The sequence below is a fragment of the Daphnia pulicaria genome, chromosome 4 (assembly GCF_021234035.1).
Source record: "Daphnia pulicaria isolate SC F1-1A chromosome 4, SC_F0-13Bv2, whole genome shotgun sequence".
NCBI lineage: Eukaryota > Metazoa > Arthropoda > Branchiopoda > Diplostraca > Daphniidae > Daphnia > Daphnia pulicaria.
In genome coordinates this window covers 1,912,489-1,933,700 of record NC_060916.1, presented here as the reverse complement: position 1 = coordinate 1,933,700, position 21,212 = coordinate 1,912,489, and the positions used below count along the sequence as shown (strand labels likewise).

At 42.6% G+C, this 21,212-nt stretch overlaps 8 protein-coding genes across 15 annotated transcripts in view; 3 read left to right on the top strand and 5 right to left on the bottom strand.

Moving 5' to 3' along the window:
* Positions 1–21,212, bottom strand: part of LOC124336181 — a 455,543-nt gene that overhangs the window by 94,357 nt on the left and 339,974 nt on the right. The gene's annotated exons all lie outside the window — the stretch shown is intronic.
* The window catches only part of LOC124336700, a 580,524-nt gene that overhangs the window by 316,764 nt on the left and 242,548 nt on the right, over positions 1–21,212 (top strand). The gene's annotated exons all lie outside the window — the stretch shown is intronic.
* Positions 2–746, top strand: LOC124336492 (josephin-like protein). Its single transcript, XM_046790329.1, has one exon. The coding sequence runs from the start codon at positions 201–203 to the stop codon at positions 744–746; it is 546 nt and encodes a 181-aa protein (XP_046646285.1). The 5' UTR covers positions 2–200.
* LOC124336144 (zinc finger and SCAN domain-containing protein 2-like) lies at positions 674–3,454 on the bottom strand. 4 transcript variants are annotated; one of them, XM_046789830.1, is made up of 11 exons: positions 3,332–3,454; positions 2,968–3,132; positions 2,829–2,908; positions 2,630–2,774; positions 2,469–2,572; positions 2,200–2,412; positions 1,866–2,135; positions 1,545–1,781; positions 1,378–1,467; positions 1,111–1,300; positions 674–1,049 (listed from the first exon to the last, which is right to left on the bottom strand). In XM_046789830.1, exons 1-11 carry the CDS (start codon positions 3,351–3,353, stop codon positions 772–774), a joined length of 1,794 nt encoding a protein of 597 aa, XP_046645786.1. In that variant the 5' UTR covers positions 3,354–3,454; the 3' UTR covers positions 674–771. The 4 variants fall into 4 exon arrangements, with proteins under 4 accessions (XP_046645786.1, XP_046645787.1, XP_046645789.1 ...); XM_046789831.1 differs by having other exon boundaries at positions 2,829–2,905; XM_046789833.1 differs by having other exon boundaries at positions 2,968–3,105; positions 3,332–3,451.
* On the bottom strand, positions 3,697–5,826 carry LOC124336282 (protein disulfide isomerase Creld1-like). Of its 3 annotated transcripts, none has more exons than XM_046790031.1 (7): positions 5,585–5,826; positions 5,369–5,513; positions 5,161–5,307; positions 4,892–5,092; positions 4,509–4,821; positions 4,343–4,438; positions 3,697–4,126 (listed from the first exon to the last, which is right to left on the bottom strand). In XM_046790031.1, the coding sequence occupies exons 1-7, from the start codon at positions 5,608–5,610 to the stop codon at positions 3,906–3,908; spliced, it is 1,149 nt and encodes a 382-aa protein (XP_046645987.1). In that variant the 5' UTR covers positions 5,611–5,826; the 3' UTR covers positions 3,697–3,905. The 3 variants fall into 3 exon arrangements, with proteins under 3 accessions (XP_046645987.1, XP_046645986.1, XP_046645988.1); XM_046790030.1 differs by having other exon boundaries at positions 5,369–5,516; positions 5,585–5,824; XM_046790032.1 differs by having other exon boundaries at positions 3,697–3,864; positions 5,369–5,516; positions 5,585–5,819.
* LOC124336050 (transcription initiation factor TFIID subunit 4-like) lies at positions 6,268–10,415 on the bottom strand. Of its 2 annotated transcripts, none has more exons than XM_046789654.1 (8): positions 9,982–10,415; positions 9,337–9,890; positions 8,861–9,280; positions 8,587–8,796; positions 7,653–8,502; positions 7,271–7,584; positions 7,068–7,190; positions 6,268–7,003 (listed from the first exon to the last, which is right to left on the bottom strand). In XM_046789654.1, the coding sequence occupies exons 1-8, from the start codon at positions 10,412–10,414 to the stop codon at positions 6,890–6,892; spliced, it is 3,018 nt and encodes a 1,005-aa protein (XP_046645610.1). In that variant the 5' UTR covers position 10,415; the 3' UTR covers positions 6,268–6,889. The 2 variants fall into 2 exon arrangements, with proteins under 2 accessions (XP_046645610.1, XP_046645611.1); XM_046789655.1 differs by having other exon boundaries at positions 8,861–9,271; positions 9,982–10,414.
* Positions 10,592–12,253, bottom strand: LOC124336401 (metaxin-2-like). 2 transcript variants are annotated; one of them, XM_046790198.1, is made up of 8 exons: positions 12,197–12,253; positions 11,800–11,872; positions 11,610–11,737; positions 11,434–11,550; positions 11,288–11,380; positions 11,059–11,223; positions 10,924–11,000; positions 10,592–10,860 (listed from the first exon to the last, which is right to left on the bottom strand). In XM_046790198.1, the coding sequence occupies exons 2-8, from the start codon at positions 11,843–11,845 to the stop codon at positions 10,668–10,670; spliced, it is 819 nt and encodes a 272-aa protein (XP_046646154.1). In that variant the 5' UTR covers positions 11,846–11,872; positions 12,197–12,253; the 3' UTR covers positions 10,592–10,667. The 2 variants fall into 2 exon arrangements, with proteins under 2 accessions (XP_046646154.1, XP_046646153.1); XM_046790197.1 differs by lacking the exon at positions 12,197–12,253 and having other exon boundaries at positions 11,800–11,957.
* On the top strand, positions 13,459–21,075 carry LOC124336012 (mucin-17-like). Its single transcript, XM_046789573.1, has 7 exons — positions 13,459–14,592; positions 14,704–14,813; positions 14,874–15,076; positions 15,569–18,234; positions 18,326–19,689; positions 19,753–20,382; positions 20,457–21,075. Exons 1-6 carry the CDS (start codon positions 14,482–14,484, stop codon positions 20,327–20,329), a joined length of 5,031 nt encoding a protein of 1,676 aa, XP_046645529.1. The 5' UTR covers positions 13,459–14,481; the 3' UTR covers positions 20,330–20,382; positions 20,457–21,075.

Below are 21,212 nucleotides of genomic sequence, written 5' to 3'. Positions count from 1 at the left end.
AAATTCAGCTGTCAAACTCTCCAGGCGTTTAGGAAAAAAACAACTTGTTCTCGCAGATATTTTTTAGCAACATTCCAACATTCCCCCGCGAATGGGATGAAAAGTGCAATTAATTCCAAACTATGTGAAAACGTTTCAAGATAGTTTGTCGCAGTTTTTTCTTTGTCTCTTACTACATCGCGAAGTCTTAAGAGAAGAAAATGAAAACAAAACCTAATATCTATCACGAAAAACAGTCAAGACAATTGTGCGCTCTGCACACTTTGAATAATTTATTTCAAAAATCTGATACTTTCACCAAAGCATTACTAGATGATCTGTGCCTTCAGCTTACACCAAATTCTTGGATTAATCCACACCGCTCTATTTTTGGACTAGGGAACTATGATGTCAATGTTGTCATGGCAGCTGTACAACTTATGGATTGTGAGATGGTGTGGTGGGACAAGCGAAGAAAAATAACTCCACATGAAGTCAACAGTGCTGTTGGTTTGATACTAAATCTGCCAAGCCCAAGTAAAGTTGGTGGTTTGCTATTTCCATTCAAAACAAAACACTGGCTCGCAATAAGGCAGTTTGACTCAGTTTACTACAATCTGGATTCAAAATTATCATCACCAGAGACCATAGGAGATGTCCAGCAGCTCATAGAACATTTAACAAGACATCTAGATGAAGATGACTGTGAACTCTTTCTTGTTAACTCTACAAAGCCATGTACACTTGCAGTTGCTGAACAGATGTAATATACAAATCTAAATTCACTCTAAATCATTTTCTCTTGCTGTTGTTCAGGACAAATTGAAGCTGTTGCTGGTTGTTAGCTTCAAGTAGGTATTGAAGGGGTGTTCCCTCAAGCATAAGGTGGCCATCTTCATCTTGTGTGATAATGATTTGAGCAGAGTCCATCATGCTGCTGTTATTGCTAGCGTCACATGAACGCGAACTGTCCTCTTCAACAATCTCAAGAAAATTAGCCGCTTCCGTGTCCGCAACTATTTCGAATCCTCCATCGGGAAGAGGTCGCACAAAATGAACTTGCTCGTTTTCTAGTAAAATTAATAAGGTTTATAACTTGAACTTGAGATTCCACAAATGTAAACTATTTACCTAAGTCTGAAGTTACTTCAGACGCATTTGCGACTTCATTCCTGAATGAAGAAATTTCAACAGCGTTCTCCTGGCGACACGGAGTTTCAATAGAATCCAATACTTTTTGGTCCACGTCAATGGATTCGATGCGTACAACTAGTTGACCGTCTTCATCCATATGCTGAGATACCGTTGCCACCACTGCAACCTTAAAATTTAAAACGATTTGCAAAGAATGAAATTTAAAAAATTCTTGATGTCGACGAACAGTACTTCATAAATTACCTTGACTTGACTTGGTTTACAGGAAGGATCAACTTGAGCTGACTTTTGAGCAGATTCAGCTAAATCTTCGGACGTTGCGGATATCAATAACTAATTTAAAGGAAAGACAATTTTTTTGTTGAAAAAAAAAATCCAATAATTTCAAATAAAGGAATTTTAAAAAATACTTGTTTGTTATTGGGAAGATCAAAAATTTTCACCAAAGACGGGGTTCCATCTATGGATTTGAGCAGAGCAAACGCAGTTTGGTTTGTAATTCTTGCTTCATGCATACTTGGAGTTTGAATTGCGTCAATCAAAAGTCCCGCTGTACTTCCGTTTTCATTCTTGGAGTGGACTACTTTTGAACTTGAATTTGTAACACCGGGCGATTTTATTGTGACTGATTCGGATGCTACTGCTACCTATAATTAAAATGGAAAATTATAAGCATTCAAAAGTTTATTTCAAGTAATGTTTTCAAAATTATTTTTTTTTTGTTTTCTTACTTGAACTGGCTTTCGATTTGAACTGGGAAGACGAGCTCTACGACTGGTAGAAGATCTAGGTTTAATTAAATTGTGCGTTTCCTCTTCGTGTGAAGTCAGCAATGTTTTCTTTGAAAATTTTTCATTGCACAATTTGCAGGAAAACTTGTCAGATTGGGCTGTCCGTGTCGATCCATCTGCTGGACTTGCCTGACCGTGAAGTTTCATCTTGTGCACCACTAGGTTTGACATTTGATTGAAACCACGACCGCAGATTTCACACCGATAAGGCTTGAAAATATTTAAAGATAAATTATTGTTTTTCAGATTAAATTAGGAAAATTTGCTTTATTACTCGTTCGTTAGAATGAGAAAAAAGATGGTTCTTCAAGTTGCCTTTTTGGTGAAATCCTTTGCCACATACATGGCACTTATGTGGTTTATCGTCAAAGTGTGTCCGTCGGTGAGAAATTAAAGTGGAAACTCGATTAAATGTTTTCTGGCAAACTTCACAGACATAAGGCCGGGCGTTTGAGTGAATGGCGCGATGCTGCGACAGTGTGCTCATCTATGGAATCACATTATTAGTTACGGAGATAGACAAAAATGATTTTGAAGTTGCACCTGACGAAACGCTTTATCACACACATCGCATACAAATTTTCTTTCGTCAGTATGTGTCGGAAGGTGTCGCATTAGAGTATACTGATGACGGAAATCTTTGGCACCTAAATACAATTCAACAGTCAAAACTGAACTCAAGTAATGAAAGAAAAATGAATTACATATTCCACACTCCCAGAGCTTCAATATTCTCCCTTCAATTTTCACATATTTAACGAGATGTAGTTTATCTTTAGGATCTATTAACATATCTTCATTGGCACTCTGGTTTCGCAGTTCATCTAATTCTTCTTGACATGAAACAATCTGAGAATGCCAACATTAAAACAAAGTTCATATTAACTTTTTTAATTTTATTACGTGGTATCTAAGAAGGTCTTTTCTTTTGGCTTTCTGGTGTGAATAGTTGGGTGAGGAAAATTCATTATCGGCAGCCTCTTCTAACAAAATGAATATCCTTCAATCAATCATTTTAAAAGATAAAGATTATACAAAATACCTTCAGCAGCATCAATCCTATCCATATCTTCTTGATTTACACATACCAGTTCAGCATCCTGTAATACTTCTCCTTCTTCATATTCTTGGTGGACTTCCGATGAAGACTCCACATCATAATCCTCTTGCATGGTTTCCACTAAAAATGAATCTACACCAGTAAATTCTAGCAAATTTTAAAGAAGATAAACAACATCGTAACATTATGCGATTGAACTGAGCGGTTAGATGACATAAAACAAAAGACAGTCTGGTAAAACAGAAGAAAAACACTTTGCAATTTGGAACTGAGTATGAAAGAAATTTCATAAGTAGTCGAGAAAGATTCCCAATCACAATTAAATTATATTAAATAAATAGATTACCATTAGATGATTTGTTACTCATTTTTCTCCATAATCTTTCTCAAAACCATGTGTTTCTAATAGTTTTTTTCTTTTTTCTAAATTCTAATGCATACGTTGATGGGGACGGCGGTTCCAACTTCCAACGCCATCTATAGGCCGTATCATTGAGGTATTTTACTGCGTGTTTGCGTTTGAGTTTGTAGGCTATCACGAAAATCTAATGTAAAAAAATATATCTAGGAATTCTGCGTTAGCAAGTGCCCGAATTTAAAAATGTTTTAATTTCCATTAGAATTTATCTATTTTTTTAAATTTCTATACATGCAATCCCGCTTAGGAATATTAAACCAACATTTAAAAAGAAGAAGAACATTAGGCCGAAATAGACCAAACATTTTTGTATTGCAGAGAAAATGCACATTCACAGGACAAAAGAAATTCCACTATCATTTCAATAAACACAAAGTTAGGGAATAATTTATGCTACGTGCCAGTTTTTGGTGGTAAGCGTCATAATTCAGTGTTTTGCTTAGCTTCTGATTCGGCTGAGTCTATAAAAAATTGAAATAAAAGAGATAAGTTAGTGAATTGGTTATTGAACTATCTGAGCGCCATTAAGGGGATTTGCAGAATTAGGATCTTCGGTATTAATTGAATATTCCGAAAGAGAAATGTACGCTGCGACACAGACGCCGACCAGAGCAGCTAAAGTGGTGCTACTCTGGAAGATGATGCAGGTGGATAAGCACATCCCCAAATATGTTAAATAGCGAAGGCTGGATCCCTGCCAACTCTGCGACCAACTTTTAGGACCTTTACCACAAAGCAATTTTATATGTAAGCAAGAATGAAATTGAATGTACATGTAGAAAAAAAAAAATGAATTGAAAGTGCTTTAAGCAAAGAATAATAGAAATCCAGCCATGCATAAAAAAACAAACAAGAAAAATAAAAATTGTAAAGAGAGCCCCTTAAAGAGTTCTCTTGATTGATAGGTGCATGAAATAATAGAAAAACATCACATTTTACCTTTGCAAACGCCTTCTTTCAGTTCGTAATTTTCAGCGCATTCAACGCAATTGTCAGGCCCGTCGGCGACACAGCCTTTACATGCCTTATCACAATCTATTCATTGTAATTATAATGGGATATATTATATCACTTGTGGTATTAAACTTATTAGGTGTTGGTATACTTATGCAAGTGTGCGATCCTGGGTTGTTGACGCAAAAACTATTATCATTGCAAGCGGTCTTGTTAGTCAAGCATTCATCTATGTCACTGCATCCTTGCTCAGTGTCCATGAACCATCCGTCATTGCAAGTCAAGCAACCTTTCGGCCCAGCTTGTGTGCACACGTCTTTGCAGGAACGATGGCAGGCAGAGCAAAGAACTTTCTTGTCGTCTCTATAAGAATCGTAAAATCCACTAGCGCACTGTTGACAAAGCTCTCCACTGTAGCCCGCATCACAGACGCATTTTCCATTGCCTTTTCTGGTTCCTGAGCCCTAAAGTAAAAAATGCTATTAATCAAAAAGACTAAACAATATAAATATTCAAAATTGTGTGAATAAAAACCTTGCATTTCCCATTAGAGCTACATTCCATTTCAGGTGATGAACCTGGGCATGGCAGGCATTCTGGACCATAATGATGGTCTGGACAACAGACTTTGAGTTTCTTGATGCACAGCCAATGATGAAGATCTCCATGTAATTTCTGATGGTTGAGAAACCAATCTTCTATCAAAGATTCATGAGCTTCAGCCAAGTTGTGACACTGTAAGGGGTAGTAAATAATATGATTCACAAAAGTTGTCAAATTTTGCATTAACCTATTTGATATACCTGGTCTTCTCCTTTGGAAAGATCTGAGCACAATTTCTCCTGAATTTCAACTAAGCGAACTTCACTGTTGGCATAGCTTCTCAGCTTTTTTTCCTCCCAGTCTGCATCACCCCCTTCAAACTTCCCTCTAGAAGTCCTCTCCATTCCCTGTGTACAATATGCAGATTAGTTCCTTTGATCATAATATTTTTTCCAGAAAAGTACTTGCCTTTTTGAATGACTCTACTAAGGATTTGCAGGCTTGGCATGGAGGTAAGATGTGTGCTTTGTTACGTGTTAAATTGTGATTTGGTGGGTCAAGAGCTATACAGAAGCTCAGTGTAAAAGTTACATATAATACAAAAATCCAAAACCTGCTGTAAAAGAATCAGTGATCATCATGAACAAAAAGTAAGTTTATAGTTCACTGATAAGAATTACTTACCTCTGAATGAAATTTTGTTGAAACATTTTGAGCGTTAAGGGGTTGACGAATACACAGTATTCAGTTTAATAAACGCACGGTCACCGAGTGTTTAAAGAGAGCCTCAAAATGAAGACTCGAGTCTAAAGATATGACAGCTTGAAATGACAACACGTAACACGCCATCCAATTCCAACTATCCAAAAGACCGGGGACGGGACACTCTGAGCTTTCTGATTGGTCTGCACTAAAAGTGACGTCAGATGTATTGATCGCCACCTATATGAACTAGGATGCATTTAGTTTCACGGTTCAATTTGTGAACGCATCCTATGACGTTTGACATGTTATTCGCGCTAAAAACAAAGTTATTTTGTTGAAACCACGACCCATTAAAAATGTCCATGCCTTTTTTTTTGTAAAAAACTTCTATAGTGATTCTTTTTTCATTTCTTCTCACAACTCGGGGTTTTTGGGTAATGAAGACGGATTGAGAAAAGGGACTAAAATGATTTAAGGTGGGTTCTGGCAGGTGAAGCTGGTCGATTTCTCGGTGTTGTACGTTCTCCTATGTGCAATTTATGTGTCTGGTAAGGATGGGATAAAGAGAGAAACAAAGCTATAAAGTAAGATAATAAGGTTGGATTGAGTTGGATGAAACAAAAACAAAATAAAGGGATCGAAGACACTAACTTGCCGCCAAATAATTAAAAAAAAAACGTAAATTTTCTTTTCTTCGCCTCTCTTGTTTTGGTCCGACATCACGTACGCACTGCATTCGAATGCGATGGGAAGAAAAATGAACATTTGAATTAAAAAGGAGATTCAGGAATGGGAAGGTGAACGTCCACCAGGTCCCAATTCCAATTGAATCTCTTAAGTTGATACAAGATTGAAATGTGGCGTCATTATAAAGCATTCCATGATTTCGTCATAACCATCCACACACTGATACATTATACAAAAGACATAATCATTTCAGAGAGATAGATAGATTGAAATAGAGAGAAAAGAACATTTTCACGCCACCCCCCGCACAAATAAATCAACAGTATGTACAACAGAAGATGGGCGGGGGACATATGTCGCGAGGAGGAGAAGGAGGAGAAGAGAACAAGGACATGGTTGCATAACGTTGCTCTTAATTAACATAAAGAGTGTCGGTGTGACGGACAGAGGCTTGTTTTCCCCTCCAATAAAACGCTTCATTTTTTTACTCCCATAGGGAAACCTTATGTGCACCTCTCACAGGCATGTTGATGGGCAAACAACTTAACGCTTACGTGTGTGTGTGTTTTTTTAAGAGATGAGGGAGACAAAAGAAGACTACTTGAGATAAGCTTTATACAACAGAGGGGATCTTATAGTTCCTTTCTCTTCTTTTAGCAGGAACAGTAAATCCCGAAGATTTACGCGCTTGACACGCGGTCGTAAAGGCACCTAAAACGAAGATTGGAACGGTAAAAATCGAATACTTTTAATGCAATATAAAGTTCGATTTTACCTGGTTGTAAGAGCCGGTAGTACCAGCCAGGTCGAGTTTGGGCTTTTTCCTTATACCAATAGCTTGCAAGGCTGTCATGTTGGCCTCGCGTTGTCTCAGTTCCTCCATTTCCGCTCGTTGCATCTGTCAATTAATAAGTTTTTCAAAGTTTAACAACATTGAATTTGAAGGTGACAGTTATAACGAGATATTTTATCACGTACCTCCTTTGCTTTTGCTTTCAACTTTGCCTGTTCAGGATCTTCAGCTTTCGAACGTGATTTTGCTGCTTTCAAAAGCATTTCGCGTTGAATCTCGCTATGCCTTCGTCGCTCCAACTTGTCCAGTTCCTCGAGGAATTTTAGCTGACCCTTGACATCCTGTTGGACTTCGTAACGAGCGTCTGTTTTGACAACTTCCATTCGATGCTCGGCGGTGACGGCAAGCTTTTCCAACAATGTTTTCAATCGTTCTTGAGTGGCATGTGATATAAGCGAAACTACTTCCGGACTAGGATCTCCTAGACCGTTCCTGGAGGCTAAAAAACAAACGTAATAAAATCATTAGCTTTGTCGATTTCTCTAACAACAAAACAGATGTCAATACCAATTTGTTGGATTCTCCTCTGCAAGGGACCGGTGAAAAGGAAATTTTCGTCTTTGCAGGATCGAATTTGAGTACCAATCATATCGGTGGAGCCAAGAATACGCTGCGATTCTTCTGCCAAGTTAACTCCACCCATAGCCGCTACATCGTTGATGTCATTGTCCGCTAGACCAGCTAGAGACGAACCAAACGTAAAAGCTTTTTTCTCCTTCGAAGCGTCTTTGGGCCCAGTTGGTACAGGTAGGGGACCTTTGATACCACCCGGACCAACGGAAACTGTTGCCGCCGAAGTCGTTGGCTTTGTTGCCGTACTAGACGTCGGAACCGAAGACGTCGATGCTACCGTGACCAAAGGTGTAGGACCCGGCGTTATGGCAGTCGGCGCTGATGTTACTCCTCCGACTTGTGGCAGGTGGATGGTAAAAGCGATTGGCGCTGGGGACTCGGAAGTAATGGAAGGCTCCGTCTTGATAGTAGAAACAGCCGTCATTGTGGTCGAGGCAGCGGCCGCCGTTGTCGTGGCAGTCACTTTAGGTGCCTGCTGGGCTGCTTTGGCCTTTGGAGTGGCTTTATTGGCTGCTGGTCTAGGTGGCCGTGGAGCGGGTAGAGTGCCAGCAGAGGCGCCAACCATTGTAGGTGTTTGGAGTCGAACTTGCCCACCCATTGGCCGTACAGTTTGTATCTGCGTTGGCCCGGCGTTCACTCGGTTGACAACACTCTGTTGTTGAGGATGTTGTTGTTGTATAACCATGGGCTGCGGAGCGTTGACCGTAGTTAAGGCTGGCGGTCGGATTCCATCAATATGCAACTCTCGTAAAGCTAGGGATTGTCTCAAGTAGGGCAAGCTTTTCTGTTAAACCAAATAACAAGAGTCCAATATAAAGAACAAATACAAACAACGTACAGTCGAGTGGTAGGATCAACTTTACAATACCTTGAGAAATGGAATGAGGCAAGGCTGAGGAGAGGAGTTGAGTTCTCTTTGGAGCTTCGTTGTAAACTCCTCTGGTTCAACCTTCGCATCAACTAAACCCTGAATGAGCATTTGAACGTTAGTGGCCACAGATTCCGGCTGTTCACTCGCTAGACGTAGCAGAGTGGACAAAAAGTTTTTGCACTTGACTTTGGCCGTGTCGGGGGTCATCTGTAAGTGGATATGATAAGTTTTAATAGCCATCCTATTAAATATCGAACTTGTTTGTATTCACCTGTCCAGAATTACTGGCTGGATTTGATGCTGGGGCTGCGGTGGGAGCCGAAGTGTTCGTAGGGGTAACAGACACACTCCCACCAACAGGTGCCGCAGTCGTAGCGGACACAGGTTGAATAGTTGTGGACACGGGGACTTGCAAACGATAAGTAGCCCCGACGTTTTGATTCATCGTGGGCACAGCGTTCGAAGTCGTTGTTAATTGTTGAATATTTTGTTGTTGCTGCTGTTGTTGAGGTTGTTGTTGTTGCTGCTGCTGCTGTTGGGCCACATTTTGCAACGAGGGAATGTTTGAAGTTACAACTTGTGACCCAACTGTCGTGCCGGCTACAGGACCGGGACCGACACGTAAGAGCTGATACTGTCCCGTTTCGGTTTTGACGAGCAAGTGACCCTGAGCTCCCGCAGCCTGGAAACCCTTTTAATTAGAGAATCAATCAGCACGGGGATTTATATTATTAATCGATACGTTACTTGTAAGGCTTGTAAAGTAATTCCCATTTGTCCAGGTCGAGCACCAACCATCTGTTGAGGTGCCAACATCACACGAGGAGCAAGCGTCCGATGAGCTGGATTGTTCAAGGCGGCCATATTTTGTAGGTTTTGTACGTTTTGCGGCCTCATAGCATTCATGTTCACTACTTGCACACCCGCAGGAAGAATTCCTGTCCCCGCACTATTTATCACGGTCGTCTGCTGCTGCTGTTGAACCACTTGGGTCCCCTGTCTTAACACTTGAGATGAATTCAGGGTGACTGTTCCATTAGTGTTCAGCACAGTTTGTTGTTGTTGTTGTTGATGATGCTGTTGCTGTCCCATCACTGTTGTTGAAGCTACTGTTTGGTTAACTTTAGTCGGAATGATCATCGTAGGTTGCTGAGAAGTAGCTGTTGACGCTACCATCTTCTGTTGTTGCTGATGGATCACCATACCAGACAGTGTTGTGTTAACGTTCCCTGAACTTGTGACCACTGTGCCATTTGGTAGACCAATAGCACCTCCTGCAAATTGTTGGATGTTGACCATACCTATAGGAACGAAAGAAGTACAATCAGTTATCAGCTCATAATCCAAGTCCAATACAGTTTCGTTCATGAAAAAATAACATTGTCGTGTTACCACTGGGATTGCCATTGGGAAGTATTGAATGGACGGTGGTGGTGTTTGGTAAATGAATAGAAGAGACTGAAGAAGGGACCGTTGACAGCGCCGATCCGATCGGAACTGATGCTGCTGGCGCGCAAGTTGTTGTTGCGTGCAGGCTACTGCAGTTTCCCGCGAATGTTGCCGTTGTGGTGGCAGCGGACGGGGTAATGGCAGGCTGCAGCGGTGGAGGAACCGATGAGGTAGAGCTTGTCGTAAAAGCCAAGCCGCCGCCTTGTGTGTTATTACTAGCACCAACATTTGCATTACTCAACTGGCTCTCAAGTGATCCAACTAACGCGGAGACAGCGTCGGCATCCGCTGACGGGTTCGAGATTAAATCGTCCAGGAAGCTAGACGCCATTTTCTGCTCCGAACCCGGTTCCCAAACTGACTGTAAGCAGCTCATTTCCCAACCTCTGCCCTAGCGGCAAAACGTTGAAACGTGTCACTCCTCCCCTAGCATAGTCTAACCATCTAGTGTTCATTTTTTAAACCCTTTACTTAATTTTTTTGAATTTTTTGAATTTTCTACTCTTGTATTTAATAACCGCGTATGTGCTTACTCTAAAGGATATCATATCAATGAAATATAATAGCGTGTAAATCTCAGAAGTATGGGGCTATTGTAAACTTTACAACTTTTTCTACACTATTTGAACTTAGTCAAAATTATCGCTGTCATCGTCCGTTGTCTTGGCGGTTGGTTTCTGGAAGTAAGTCTTCTCAAGGAACTGGCAAGCCTCGACCAGATTCGGGTAGGATCGCACAATGGATGCTAATCTATTGTCGGGCAAGGGTGTGGTCAGCAAAGTAAACACATGGCCAAAGACAACCGCATCTAATTCCGTGCATCTAATGATGAGGGGAAAAGTCAGCACTAATTTTATTATAAACCAATTTTTAAAAATGTAATACCTATCATTAAAGAAATAAAGGTGGTTTCCTAGACGCTCACTTAGTGCATTACAGCAATGATCAACATCTTCATATACCTGCAGGAAAAATAATAAATAATTTCTAATGCAAAAACTATTAGACAGAATAAATCACCTCATCAAGTGTTTTGGTAATCCAGCCAAGAGCAGTTAATTTCTTAGTTACTTGTTTCTGTTTTCTCCAGGTTAGCAGAGTGTTCAAAGGCCAAGAATAGACAGAGCCATAACGAGGACCAGTTACTTCATTCAAAACAGTTTCATCACACCAGCTGATATATAACTAAGTAGGAACAAACACTGCTCATCAATCACAAAACACACAAAAGTGGTTACAAATATAATACCTCTGCATTTCCTAATATATTGTTTGCTAAAGACATGTAAGCTCTCATGTCTGCTTTTTGAGCAGCATCCAAGTGATCTGTAAGATTTATACCCTACAAAAAAAACATGTCATAAAATGGGATTGTAGAGAAAATATTGAAAATACCTTGTTGCTCACGAAACTGACAACAGGGTCAAGATCAGCTACTACAAAGGCACCACATTTTATGAAAGGCAATTTTCCGGATGGTGACATATGCTCAGCATTGCTTCTCATTTCCACCTGAGAAAAGAAATAAATCAATAACTTAAGATTTCCTTAGTTTTAGTTTTCCAATTTACCTGAAATTCTAAACCACACATTCGCAGAAAAACTTGGACGGCCAAAGAATTGGCTTGATCTTGCAATAGAATTTGTTCAACTTCATAGGGCTGATAAAGTTTGACGTCAGAAGGCCAAGGTTCCAAAGCTATTAGGTTTTTTTAAAAGTGAGAAATAAATGTGAAAATATAAAATATCCAAAATGATTACCTCCAAGCTCTAATGAAATAGAGTCTGTTAGTAAAACTGATGGCATTATCGTAATGAATTAAACTTTTATCGGCTAAAATAAGAAAATCACAACATCAATACGGAATTATTTTTAGATCGGCTGCTGCGGTTTTTATTCAGAGTTGCCAAATTACGCAAAAATGATGAACCCAAAATAAATTTAAAAATTGGATTTTTCTAATAAGCTTAATTTACTGACCAACTAGTAACTAGATATTTAAGAATTGTAGCATCATAAATCATAATTATATTTGTAATCAAACGTATTCAAAATTCAAAATGTTTTGCTGTGAAAATACAGGTTGATAGAGAATGTATTAATTAATAAATATTTCTACCAATTTGTTTTTTATATTAAATATAGTTAAATGTTCACCTGTAACGTAACTTTCTGCTTTTCAACGCCCTTCTAAATGCATTTCTACGAAATGTACTTGCCACATCGTACCGCGAAATGCGAATGTCGCTAGAACACGTCGTCGTGCTCCACATAATAATCAGATCCCTTTCTGCAAGCGCAAATTTCCCTCTAGGACCGACCTGTTTTTGATGTGTTTTGAAATCTGTTTTTAATTTACTGCTCCTGATTTTTACCTTTAAAAAACTTGATTTCTGACCCAAGTTCTATTCTTTGTTGAAGTGCGCGTTATTTTCTCGTGATGGTAATTGATACCAATTGATGCTAAAAAAACCCCGTAACAATTCAGTAACTTGTTTCCAGGATGCCGAAAGTGGTCGCAACATCAAGTTATTCGCAAGTTTTTCATTGACCGCTTTTTTGTAGTGAAATTTCAAGCTATATTTAGCCTTCGAATAAGGCAAACTATTCAGGGATTTATTATTAATGATATGCGAAACGTTTTCCGGGAGCTCTGCCGACTTTTTCCACGAGACAATGACGAAGATCTTCGTTGAGGGTCCATTTCGAGACGTTTCCATTTGTTTGTTGTATGAGAAATTCAAGGAATCGCGTTGTTTGGTGCTATCTGACGTCCTTGTGTCAACAGACCTTGTCATCACCGTCCCATCGTGGCCCAGACAGACCAAACCTTTTTCGGAGAAGAGTCGTAGACTTTTGACATTTCAATATTTATCATTGGGGAAAATATTTTTCATCCGACTGCATTTATTATGCACGTAATGCGCTTTCGAGCAATAAAAAACGCAACGGGACTCGGCCAACTCTCTCAATTGAATTGACTGACAATGTCACCAAATTATTTTCCAACCATGTAGGCAAGGCTCCCAACGCAAGATGGCGCTGAGCGACTTCTCATAACAAATGCAGACAGCGCCCACGTTGTCACACGTCAACAAGAAACGCCAGATGAAAATTATATAACACAGTAGAAATAAACCACCAAACATTTGTTTTAGTTTATTCAAGAAATTCTCGACTTTCAAAATACAAACCAGCTCATTGAAGAAATTATCTCGATCCGGAATCTTTATGAATGACTCAGAAGTTGTTGTTGTAATGTGAATTGTTATCTACATCACCCGACATTTCTGATAACAAATTCTTTTCGTGTGATCTGAAAATGTGAACAATACAATTATTTTGACGCTGACCAGACTTATAAGTGTCGTTTTCAATCCAAAGCGATATTGGAGATATCCTTTTTATAATTGCCGCTAGTGGCGCTAGTAGTCGCCCGCTCTCTCTTTAAGCCCATCTTGTTTCTTCTTTCACCGAGCGAATGGTGCAACGAATCGGGGATGGGAAAAACCAGAATATCGATGCCTCCACGCCAAGAACTACGTACGTAACGTTCTCTCTCCAACAACAACTCTAGTAGCTGTCTGCTCAATGCTCATTCCATCCATGCTAACCTCCTCACGCCCTTATATAACCACCCCTTTTGTCTGCTGCCCACTACGCACACCGACGCCAACTTCAATGAATGGGCGAGATCGGGAGGCCTCCACCCAACAAACCACCCACTCTCTACACACAGACGTCTGAGTCGTTGGTTCGTTCGTGAGTCGCAGAAAATTTGTGACCTTGGTTATTACCTTACTCCCTTTTTCAGCACGCATACTCACGATAGATGAGGAGGTTCACAAGCGAGTGACTTTTTAGCTTAGCTTCTCTCTCTCTCTCTCTCTCTCTTTTTCGGCGCTGCTGCTGCTGCAATTGTGTGACGCAATCTGAAAAATTATTCCACGTATAATTCACGGAGAACCTACATCTACGCCACCCACTCGATTTTCTCGCTGCTATTCGGCATAGATTTTGGTGATCGAAAAACAATCGTCGTGAGTGTTGTTTCTCCCGATGTGTGTATGTGCACACTTGCACTTTTGAATGGCTTCTTTTTCCGGACTGATTGACGGCCGGATTTTATTTTCGTATTGGTGTTGTGCTGCACGTTAAAGTGCTGTGCCAGTTCCGGAAGCCTAACACGGTCACTGCGTCGTGCAAAGACGCACATTTTTAACAGATTGTGTTTCTTGTGTTTGGCAAACACATACATATGCCCAGTTTTTCCTTGTAGGCAGCACAAGTGTTTTTCAGTTGGTGCAGCTACTCGTGCCATTCTAGTCTACTCGTCTGGTCTGCAATTTGTGCTCCAGTGACAGCAGCTTTGGATTTATATTATCAAAACTTGAAAACATGTGCAGCATTTCTTTGGCATCTTTGGATTTATATTGCTGAGAATGATGTTGCCCCACGATGTTACAGATCATGCAGAAGCCATGAGACCTGATTCCACTGAGCCTTATAGGCCAGGAGGGATTCTGCTCTTTGGCTATCTACGAAAGCTCAAGGTGAACCATCTTTCTCTTCCTACAAACCACATTTCTTTTTTTTTTCAACTGTTTTGTACACTTGCTTACTTCTCTTTTCTGGTTTTACCTTTCTTTTTTTAAACTTGACAGCGTATGAAGAAAAAATTCTTCATCTTAACAGCTGACAGTGAAAGCAATCCTGCCCGTCTGGAATATTTTGATTCAGAGAAGAAGTACAAGAATGGTCAGACAGCGAAAAGGTATTAACTCATTTTTACGTGTTGAAAAAACATGGATAAACATTGATTTTTTATATCCAGGTCAATTGTCATCAAGTCATGCTTCAGCATTAACAGAAAGACAGACTGCAAGCATAAGTTTGTTGTGGCAGTCTACACCAATGAAGATTTCTTCCCAATTGCCTTTGAGTCTGAGGAAGAACTACTTAAGTGGTTCATCCCCCTACTGGAAATTCATCTGGCTGACAAAATTTCAGAAGGGGAAGAGCTCAAACCTATTTACGGTAAAGAAAATCTTGTTCATCAGCTTGAGGCTCATGTGCACACAGCATTGAGACATATATATCTGATCCAATCAAGTCTACAAATAACCTGCTTGATCATAAAGGTTCTGGGGTCCAATTCTTGTAAAGAAGAATCTTGTGGGGGTTTTATAATTAGCTTTCTTTTCTAGTCACGAGGAAGAGAGGGACCTTACGACCGACACGGTTGGAATGTTTTGTTTGCCCACAGCGACACGCGATTTGATGCAGCACCAAATAGTTGTGTCAGACTCGTTATGGTCGTTGGGAAAAACAACAAAAAGCTTCCAAGCCGTGGATATAAATAGTGGCATGAATTTCCGAGAATGCCTGAATGAAAACAATCAACGCTTACGCCTATTTTTAGCCGGACAATAGTAGTCGATTTACGTGTACCGAGACCTAAACTCCCGTCGCTTCCAACTGGCTCATGTAATTAAAGTCATTTTCTATTTTTCTCTCTATTCCCGACAGAGCATGTGTGGCAGGTGACGGTGCAGCGGAGGGATTTGGGCAGCCGGAAAAACATTTTGGGTCCTTATCGCCTGTGCTTGAACACCACCACCAGGGTCTTGACTCTCTTCAAGATGCCACTATGTCTTCCGCTGGAATTATGGGAGTTTCCAGTCATGACTATCCGTCGTTGCGGCCAGACCAATCATCAGTTTTTCATGGAAATGGGCCGCGGAGCGATAACGGGCGCAGGTGAACTTATTATGGAACTCGAAGAAGCAGCGGTCGCTCAAAATGTGCACGGAGCCGTCCTCGAGGCCATGAAGAATTCGGCCAAAGATGATCTCGGACCGAGGCCAAGGACGAGATCGTCTTCGGCCAACGAGCAAAATCGGCCATCTTTGCAGCCCAGCTGGAATCCTCCAGCTCCATCCGTCGTTCCAGTTTCGACAACTGCAGGGCTGGTCCGGAATCGAGCCGACAGCGTGCCTTCCAGGTCGAGAACGACCAGTGAAAACGCTGTTGTCACTCCGACGCACGACAGCCGCCCATCTTCTGTTCTCTACGCCCACGAGGGATCTTCAACGTCACCTCCGATGGCCGTCAAGTCAATACCCAATTCGTTTTCCATGGACGATATGGAGGCTCCTCTGCATCCGGTCAACAATTACATCCGTAGCCGCCTCAGTCACACGGCCACACCGGAGAACAGTTTGCCCAAGGAGTCGACGATTCTGGAAGAGGACAGGAATGACGCATATTTAATGATGTCACACGTTGATCAGCCTCCATCGACCTCAGATTACTTGTCCATGACGCCTAGAGGTCCTCTGTCTTCTTCGCCAAGTGCTCCATCCGTATCTACAATGGGGCCCACGCGAGCCCTTTCTCTTTCCAATACTTCAGTTCAAGGCGGATGCAAGAACAGGGTTACGCCCGCGCCGTCGGGCCCGCCGCCCATCAAACCGCCGCTTCACCCTCAGAATCCTTACATGGATATGTCGAGCCCGGTGACGACATCATCTTGGGCGTCGCCTCCACCAAGTGCTCAAGATGGTTACCTCCCCATGTACCCATCCGGAAGTGCTCCCGGATCAGTGGGAACGCGCTCTGGAACTCACACCCGATCCAGCAGTTTCTGTGATGAACCGCCGGAAAGCTACGTGCCCATGGCACCGCAAAGTGTGGCCAGCTCTGTGACGTCACGAGACGAAGAAGGTGGCTCTTATATGGACATGCAATGTCGACGAAGTGTTCCAAGAGAAGCGCACCATCTTCGTGGTCGGCTCAGTCCTGCTAGCGGTAGTTCGCTGGCCAGCTCTTTTACTTCAGGGACACCACCGGTCGGTCGGTTCCAGGAATACCACCTGGAGAAGGTGTCGTCGTTTTTGACCCCGTCGGAGGACGACGACTCTCTGTCGTCGTTGAGTTGCAGACAATCTCGAGCCTATTCAGTTGGTTCCAGACCAGAAATCAGAGCTCGGAAAATGGCAGCCGTCAATCACGAGCAAGCGCCCACTGCTGCCCCCGCTGTTCCACCACCAACGTCCACCGGTTACACGACCACTGCCCATACGGCTATAGCCAATCAGGACGCAAGGGTGAGGGCCTACTCAGTGGGAAGTCGAGTGACGCCTGGAAATAGCAAATTATCCGCTTCCAGCAATGGATCGTCGTCATCAGTCAGCTCGTCCCGCCATGAACTAGAACCGGCGGCTAATCCTAATCACCAGAGTCCGACTCATGGCCATCAGCAGCAGCCGGACGAGAGTCAACGGAAAAAGTCATTGAGCGTACCCTATTTAGGCACTTCAACGCCAGCTGGATCTGTAGCCAACATCCCTTACGCCGGATCGAATCCAACTGGAACGTTCTTCCGCACGCTGTTGAGTCAACAGGCAACGGCCGTTCGTCGCGAAAATGATCTGATGGAAATAGAATTCGCCCGGGCTTTGAATGGCCTAAATGTTAGCTCAGACAGTTTCCTAGGAATCGACCAGGTCGATTGCGCCGCCTCCTCTTCCTATACCGGACAATTCGGATCGACCGATAGTGTGGGCCGCTCTTCTGTCGCCTCTACGAATTCCAGCACAGCCGGGGCTGGCGGGCGGCCACGATCGGCTTCTAATCAGTCTCGCCCGTCTTTCGGTTCTAATCGGAGTATTGTCAGCGGGAAACCGAAATTAGATTCCTTCCGATCTAGGGAAGGTAGGCTGCGACTGGAACGGCTGGAAAGTGTTCCGCAAGGCCGCGATCAGGATTACATTGAGTACGGAGAGAGTCGGCAACATCTCAGAGGAGTTGAATCACCGGATGTCAGTGGTCCAAAAATCGTCAACAAGGCAGAACATGATCAAGACAGCGCTGACGAATACGTCGAACTGGCACACCCCAACAGCCGATTGAGTAACGTGCGATTGTCGGTTTCTGAATCAGAGCAAGTTGGCAGAGTCGTCTCTCCCGGAAGTGATTACATGTCCATGGACGGATCTAAGAACAAAATGGTCGCTTCCATGAGCACCGTCCTCTGTCAGCTCGGCCAAGATCCTTCCGCCAGCTACATCGACATGAACTACAACAGTAAAAGAACTCCATCATATCCGGGTTCCGTGTCTGATGATTTTACCTACTTACCCATGGATTACACGCCCAGATCTTCCAGGAACCCATCAAGGCAATCTTCTCAGGTAATTCAATTGTCCCCGTTTTCCTTTTTTGATCACGGTTTTTTAACTTTCTATTTTTTTTTTTCCTTTCCATATTTCGTTGGTTCTCCAGACTGATTTGATTTTAGCACTTGGAACAGTGTCGCCATCTATGAGAGGCTCGCAAACTCCTCGCTCGGAGTCTGCCCGGCATTCGCGGACCGAAGAAAGCTTGCAAGAACAAAATTACATGGAAATGACGTTCGAAAATCCTTCAGATCCGGCACTTCGTGTCGACAAGTCTGTCCGTTCTCGCATTCCCAGCCCATACGATGGATCGCAGACAGACACTGAAACTCCATCCGCCGTGTCTGCCAAAGTCAGCAGCAAAAAGTCGGCCTTCCTGTCCAATTTGTTTGGACGCAAGTCCTTCAGCGCTGGCAAATCGGCAACGTCTCCGACCGCTGCGACACCAGTGGACAGTGGGACGTTGCCTAGGTCGTCCAGAAGTATGCCACCAAGTCCTTTTTCATCGCTGAAACGGCCTAGCAAGTCGAGCAAGACACGACGCACCACAACAGCGGGGCCGATTGCTCAATCACTTTCACCCGTTTCGCCGGATGTCGATTTGTCTTCGGCCTTGTTGTTTCATCAGCGCAGTCAGAGTATGCGGTCACACTCGATTGGCCACTCGCGTAGCAGCTTGCATAGTCCCTTGACTCCGCCCAGTCCCTCTGCAGATTTTTCGATGATCCATCCGCAGTTTTCGCCGCCATCGCCGTCCGTGGTTATTGCGCCCAAGCCGGGCAGTTCGCAGCCAATCAGCATCTCTCTTCAAAGGCAGACCTACACTCCGCGGGGCTCTCCTCACACTGGAATTCCAGCCTTGAATTTGAGCCGGATGGTCGCTGATCCAGATGAATATGTTCTCCATCATACGCGATATTCTGCCAGTCCTAGCCGCCTCATGCCTATGCCCACTCTGTCACCTCTGCCGGAGGTTTTGCTCAACACGGCAACGCTCTCCAAGGCTGAGAAAGCGGGCAACCGGAATTCAACCGCAGGAAAAATCAACGAGGGTTACATGAACATGGATTTCGGGGCCAACAAGTCGTCGGCAACGAGCATCCAGCCCCCAAAGTTCATCTTTGAAGAGTTACCCGGCTCTGGTGAGGTTACACCGACGATGCCTAGCACTCCATCAAGAGCCGAGACTAGCCTGCCTGTTCGAATACCTTTGAAAGCCAACGAAGATAAAGAGAATTCTGTCAGCTCACAGCAGCCTAACTTCGTAGTCGATAGTGATACATTAGTTTCGTCAACTGGCAATGGAACGTCAACCGCAGCTACACCTACCAACTCCATTCCAAGCAAGCAGAGAGCTAATAGTTTGGAGAAGATCGTTTGCGCTTTGGAAAAGGCTATTATTGGACCAAAGCGACACAGTAGTGGTGACAAACCCAAACGATCGGGGAGTACAGCAGTAGCAATTCAGAGGTAAATTTAATTGTTTTTAAACTTAAAAAAATGCAAATATGTTTAAACATTTTGTGTTTCCAGGTCAAACAGTTATCAGCCGTCGTCTGCTGGTCGCGTTATTTATGCAGGCAGCAAGCCAGCGTCACTCTTTCCATTATTGACGGACATCCCGGCTGGAAAGGTGATGTTGATTTCGACTAAAGACAGCCAAAATGGCAAGAATCCGAAATCTTTGCCTGGCCAACAGGCGACCAACGCAAACAGCCGGACGTCTTCCTCTTCGTTGGTCAGTTTGGGCGAAGACTCGATAGCTGGAGAACTCCAAGCTGTCAATTGGAACTCGAGTTCGTCGACATTCATACCGTTGACTGTCGGACAGAGTCCCACTACCCTGCCATCCAAATCGCCCTCCCCGTCGCTTCTCTCTCGGCCAACTTCAGTGCAAAGTGAAAGAGCTATTCATTATGCTCAATTGGATCTGACACCATCGACCGGCCAGCGATCGACGCCAAAAGATGATTTCCTCGATGAAGTTCCCAAAAGTCCGCGCATTCCAAGACCGACTTCAGCTTCCGCGGTCTTTGGCGCTGACATTACTACCGCTTACGCTCAAATTGATTTTAAAAAGAGCGAAGGAATCAAGACAAGTAATCCGTGAAATGAAATCGTAGCATATAATTGATACCAGAGACATCGAAACGTCCGTTTGAAGTAAGTTATCATTAACCTTATCTAATTGTGACAGGAGAAATTAACAGCCAAATTTTCTCTTTTTTCTTGTATAGGTTTTATCCCAAATCGTCCTAGTTGTCAAAAGAGGGCAGACTCAAAACCAGCCTCGGCCGTCATCAACCGACCATAATTTGTTTTCGTTACTTTTTTTTTATTCTTCGGCTTTTTTCGCCCTTGGTTTCTCGTCGTTTGTTTCGTTCATTTGTTATCAGATTATTATTAATTTTTTTTTAAAAAAGACTCACACAAACCCAGATGTAGCCCAATCTTCCAGTAATCGACTAGTCCTCGATTTTGTGCATCCAGTAACTACTTTTCTGTAGCTTGTTTTTTAACCCGAGATACGTACGTATGCATAGGGCAATGGCTAACCAAAATGCTTTTTATACAGTGTACCTATAGCTAATGTAGAATTGTGGTGTACATGTCCGAAGGTCCGTCTTCTTCTCTTATGTTATATTTTTTTCTATCGGGGGAAATAGTAGATTTTAATTTTTTTTCGCGTGAAGTGTTTGTGTGTGTTTTTTTTGTACATGGCAAAATGGACAGTGATTTTCAACGAGATCCAGTCCTTCATATTTTAATACAACAATTGTGCATTTTTTTTTCGTTTTTGGAAACACTTTGTATCAAAATAACCCATGTCATAAACTGTCTAGTTTTCTTATCGGATTTTTGGGTTTTTCAATCCGGTGGATTTTCATTTTCGAGTCGCTCAATACACGCACCAATGTTTGTTGATTACAAATATTTCCGAGGGCTTTGAAAATACCTCTGTCACGCGCTAATGGACGAAGACAGCCGTCTCA